This window comes from Stenella coeruleoalba (assembly GCF_951394435.1).
Source record: "Stenella coeruleoalba genome assembly, chromosome: 10".
Classification (NCBI taxonomy): domain Eukaryota; kingdom Metazoa; phylum Chordata; class Mammalia; order Artiodactyla; family Delphinidae; genus Stenella; species Stenella coeruleoalba.
In genome coordinates, this window is record NC_137156.1 from 33,717,927 (window position 1) to 33,723,447 (window position 5,521).

Sequence of the window (5,521 nt, forward strand, 5' to 3'; positions counted from 1 at the left end):
CAGCAGACAACAGGGCATTGTTTTTGTGCGCTTCTTTCTAATTGTATTTCAAGTTCTTTCTAAAACAAGGCCCTTGGATACCCCAGGTTCAATATGCCCCTGGGCCTGGTCCACTGCTGTCTTGTATTCATATGTGGGTATTTGTTCGTTCACCAACATTAAATCCCAGGATAGGTGTGATAAAACAGGACTCCCTCCTCCATGGCACAAGTCCTTTGCTGGTTTGAGGTGGACGGCGGTCTTCGCAGAAAACACACAGGAACTTTTTCTTGGAACTGAAGTGGGATGAAAAGTGCCTGCCCTGAACATCACCATCTTTTCCCTGACCCTTCCCCTCCAGTTTCTGAAGATACAGCAGAAAATAATCTTGCTTGAAGATACTGGGTAACAATTCCATAAAACAAAAACACATGCTTCCAATGCACTGTGCTTTCAGATGTGCTGAGGAAGAAAAACACAATTTCATTAATTCAAATGCAACTTGGCACCTAAGAGTAATCACAATAAAGAGCAATTTCAAAGAATTAACATTCCTTCAACAAGTGATGATTTAGATCTTCAGGTCCTTTTTGAAATTAGTTTTCAATATTATTCTCTCTCCACCTCCAGCTAAATGACCACAGCAACACAGAAGGTTTTCTGGTTAGTCAGTGTTTTCTATCCTGTAACTCTTGGGGTACACAAAACCCCATGCCCTAGCCAGGCATTCACTGTTCCAAGTATCTCCATCCATTAGACTTGGGAATACCAGACCCCCTACCCCGAGTTATTCTCATACATTCGTAAATGCAAAAAGATCTTTTAAGAGGCAAGGCATAGCCCATCCAAAGTCAGCCCAAGGGCAGTTTTCAGCCCTGCCTTACCTGGGTTTAGTTCAGCTGCCGGATGAGCTGATTGATGCGTTCACCTCGATAGCCAGGTGAGCCCACTTCCTTGAGGAAGCCCACTCTATTCTTGGTAGCGTGACGGGCTACTGAGAGTTGGAAAGGGCGCAAGAATCCTGAGATCACCTGAAAATTCTTCCCCGGAAAGGCAATTTCGTGAATGAGGTCTTCCAAGCAAATGACACCAAACTTCCCTAAGAAACATAAAGTTCAGATTCCTTTATTCATTTTCCCAGCACACACAGTGAGGCGCTTATATGCCAGAGCTCGGCACTCTGGCAGGTTCTTGGGACTCTTTCTGCTCCGACTCCTAAGGTGTTCACTTACCCAGGTGCTCCTCAATCACCGTGTTGTCTGTCAAAGGGATGATTTTATTCTTGACCTTGGCTTGTCCACGTTTCAAGATGAGTTCCCGAACTGACTTCAAATTTGGAAATCTATGTGTGGCAGAGTAAAATACAACCTCAGCCACCTCCCCACGGCCACCAGGCGCACTGTATTAACTGGCCACACAGTCCAGCAGCCTGGCTAAGGATTCTACCAACCCCCCTCCCCAACGTGTCCTGCAACATTGCTGCAGCTGGGATGCCTGGAAATTCACCTGAAGGAGGTGAAAAACCCAAGCGGCCCTATGTAATTAGAAATTAAAATTTATGCATACAAACGCTCACCAAATAAAGATTTAGTTTCCAGGCAAAAATACGTCCTGGCTTATCGTCTAGGACTTTGGCCTTAAGTGACCCTATTCAAGAGTTTGAAATGAAATCCAAGGCTTTTTTGGGTTTTACTGTTTGAAGGAATACTACCTAGCTCTGCTTCAAGATTCCAAGAATTAATCTGTCCTCTACTCGTCTTACTCAGCCTTAGCCTACAGCTGACCAAGCCCTGCCACAGCCCTGTTCAGACCATTGTTAGCCGCTCTGGGAACCCCCGCTCTACCCGCCCCGTGTTCTGAGACTCTCAAGGCTGGCAGCTGATTCCTGGTGACTGTGGTCGCAGCAAAACGTCCCCTGGACACGGCAACATGAGCACTGGAGGACAGTACCCTGTGCCTCCCAATGTTCTCAACCTTCTCAAACATGTGAAGTCACACAAAAATCCATACTCACCCCCAGGTCACATAAGGTTCCACTATACGAAGCGTTTTTATGGTCCGAGGAGTTACTTGCATAAAGACACCACTGAAAATCTTACTCAGGCGAAGTCTTGCGATGGTCCTCTGCACCAGTAAACTCACCCCATTAATCCTGAAATGAACACCAGAGCAAGTCAGGCTCTGTCCAGCAAGCACCCATGAAATGTCTGCCACTACTGGGCACCCAGAGGGTAGGACACAGACTGTGACTTAACAAAGTGCAACTGAATGGGAAGCAGCTATGTAAACAGGTCATTTCCATGCTATGTGGAGCAATACCCGAGGTGCTAAGGGAACAGAAATGATCCCTGAATTTGTGTGTGTGGGGGGTTGAACACATCAAGCTAAGGAAGCCAGGCTTGCTTCTGTGAGCATTAAAAGCTATGGAAGATTTTAAGGACTTCCCTGGTGGTCCAGTGGTTAGGACTCCAAGCTCTCACTGCCGAGGGTCTGGGTTCAGTCCTGGTCAGGGAACTAAGATCCTACAAACCACACAGGAGGGCCAAAAAAAAAAAAACCCCAGAAAAAACCAAACTATGGAAGATTTTAAATAAAGGAGACATGATCAGATTTGTTTGGCCATCACTGAGGGAGCATATAAAACAAAATAGTGCTTGACACCAGAGTCCGGGAAACCCAGCTAGAAAGCTGATGTGATAGTCCAGGAAAGAGATTATGGCAGTGGTAGGAGACTCATACATATTTAAAACCCACGGGTGACTGAGTAGGGAAACAGAGGCAGAGCTGTATGTGCTGATAGGAATAAGTAAGGTATCACTAAACGTGGAAAAAGCTTTCTGTACTCTCCCCAGCACTGAACATGCTCCATCCACTCGACCCTGGTTCAGTTCCTAGAAGATGCCTTGATCCCCCACTTCAGGACTTTTTCCGTCTGTGCCTGGAAAGCCTTCTCCCAACCCTTTCATGTTTGTAGGTCTCACCTTCAAGTTCCTGCTTCCCAGTGTCCCAAACCATGACACACCACACCGAGGGCCCCTTGTCCCCACATCCAGCACTTTACCCTCAAAGCAGTCAGTGTATTCTCATGTCTGTTTGCTTAAGCTCAGTCTCCCTAATCTTGAAGACAAAATCTATGTTTTGCTCAACCCTGAATTCCTAGCATAACTTGCATTAATGGCTTAAGGCCTACTATCTCATGTCTCTAAAAAGGGCCTAAAGCTGAACCAATAGTTTGCCCCAGCCTCATGAAATCCAGCAAGTTCCCTACCTTTCGATGCGTAAAACAAAGGCCAAGGAATGTTTATCTGGCACTTCCAAGCCATGAGGTTTCACTTCTAGTCGTCTGAGTCGCACCTTGTCACGTAGTTGCCGCCAGGAATCATGTAGGAACCATTCTAGTCGCTTAAACTTGATCTCTTTTCCTTTCCTCTGCTACAGAGAAGGCAAACCATCACCGTTTTATGCCTCTGGTCATCTTTACTTCCACAACAGTAATTCATTAGTCACTACTGATAAAGCTTATTTCCCCCTATGTTCTGGAAAGGGGCGCAGACAAACATTCTCTATTCCTATATAGTGGGAAAACCAAAATACCCGAGTGAAGGTGATGTTGAGAAAACTTGGGAACTTATTGGGAAAAGTCCCTGCTAAATAAACAAAAACCCAATTAATTTACGTGCTGTCAGCCAATGTTTACCAGCAAGTGTTTATGGAACCTAACACTATGTTAGGCATCATAAAGCTCACACTTCTTTTGTTACCTGCCTCCAAAATACGTATTTCTCCAAAAACATTTAGCAAATAGCAAAAATCGTTTGGTATATTAAAAAAGTTTTCTTTCAGGCACACAAGCATGTTTGGTCTCTCAAGTCACTTGCTATGAACCTGGAACTCTCCATTCACTTTTTCCTTAACAACTTTATGCCAGTATTTTGTTCGCTGAAAGTGATACATATTTGCTAAGCAAAGACAAGAACCCTATACCTTGCATAATCCAACCGATGGGAGAAGAGACTGTCAGTACCAAATCTAGTTCAACACATGCTGGATAAAACTCATCAAATACAAATTCTAATTCCCTCCACCTGGTTCTCCACCATTACCTCCTTCCTTTGCAAAAGCGCCTGCTTTGCCTGGGTGGCTTTCAGGGCCTGATAAGCCTTCCTCTTTTTCAGGAGATTTTCTGGAACCAAAGGGATCTTTTTTCTTGGCCTGACACAGAAAATGGAGACAAACGATAGTATTAAGTAAACAAATCTTCAGTGGATTTCCGAAACATATCCTGGGCTTCGGGAAACATTACTGTCTTCAAATTACTAAGGACTGAGGCGCCTCTGAAATCTGTGGTTTCTGGCTCCAGTCTTCAAAATAGACCTCTCACATTCCCTCGTCTCCAAAACCTTTTAAAAAGTCATGAACCCCTTAACCACTGGTCCTCATATACGTCAACAGAGCTTCTAGTGCCACAGCTTTACAGACACCATCAGCGATGAGATTCGGCCCCGTGGGGCTGGGACGGGTGCAGACCCATCTGTAGGGGTAACACTTAAGCCAGGCTGGAGTAACCCACTCTCCAGCCCCGCTGCCCAGAAGTCAATCCTCTCCCCTTGAGGTAACCCGAACTCGACTGCAGCCCCCTCCGCCCGCCCACCCACCCACCCAACCCCTACGGCTCCTTACTCCTCCCTCTGTAATCTGGAACCTTTCCTATTCTCTCCCTTCAGTCCACAATTATCCTTATTTTCCGCCACCGAGAAATAAACACTGTGGATGGCACCGGATGCTCGAGACGCCAAGCCAGCGGCTCACAGCCCCCAAAACTTACTCTTCCTCCGCCATCTTTCCAACTCTGCGGCTATTGCTCATGCGCAGCCCCACCGCGTGGGGAAGAGAGAAACTTCTCTGTTTACTCGACCATAGAGACGTCTACTCTAGCCCATGGAGGGGCGGTCCGGGCCGTTTTAGCGGCAGTGAACAGCTGAGGTTTTGCTAATCCCGATTCCCGCCAAAAGTTGCACAAAGCTTCCTTCGCACCGCTTCGAAGCTTTTTAGAGCCGTGTTATCTTCAAAACACAGCCTTTTTTATTCCAGCTGTACTCTCATAATGCTGGAGGCCACAGTGTAAACAAACAACGAAACGCTTCCCACAATGCACCGACTTCCGGTGGGGGGTGGGAGCTGCTCCTCCAATTTCCGCTCGCTGGGCTGCACGTTTCCTTTTCTGGGTGGGGAGAGCTGGGATATGGTTTTGCCTCTCACGTGTGGGTGGAGCTGTGTATGGACTACCTAGGACGGTGAAAAAAGGCAACTCTGATTCTGTCGGCCTGGCTCCGTCAGTGGGTCCCTGAGCAAGTTCTTTAATCCCTCTGTCCCTTAGTTTCCTTTACCCATTAAATTGACATAATGATGGATCTTGCTATAGCCTTAGGCGAGTTATATGAGCTACTCCATATAAAGCGTTTAGCACAAAGTCTGGCAGTAAGCAGTTAACACTTTGTTAATTATTATTGAACCGAAAACTAGAAATTCCAACTTACCAAGT

At 46.2% G+C, this 5,521-nt stretch overlaps 1 protein-coding gene across 1 annotated transcript; it reads right to left on the bottom strand.

Annotated features, from left to right (window-relative positions):
- Positions 1-5,133, bottom strand: RPL7L1 (ribosomal protein L7 like 1). The gene is made up of 7 exons (XM_079935141.1): positions 4,805-5,133; positions 4,083-4,191; positions 3,248-3,411; positions 1,994-2,131; positions 1,212-1,321; positions 864-1,078; positions 1-441 (listed from the first exon to the last, which is right to left on the bottom strand). The coding sequence occupies exons 1-6, from the start codon at positions 4,843-4,845 to the stop codon at positions 870-872; spliced, it is 771 nt and encodes a 256-aa protein (XP_079791267.1). The 5' UTR covers positions 4,846-5,133; the 3' UTR covers positions 1-441; positions 864-869.
- Positions 5,134-5,521: the final 388 nt, after the last annotated feature.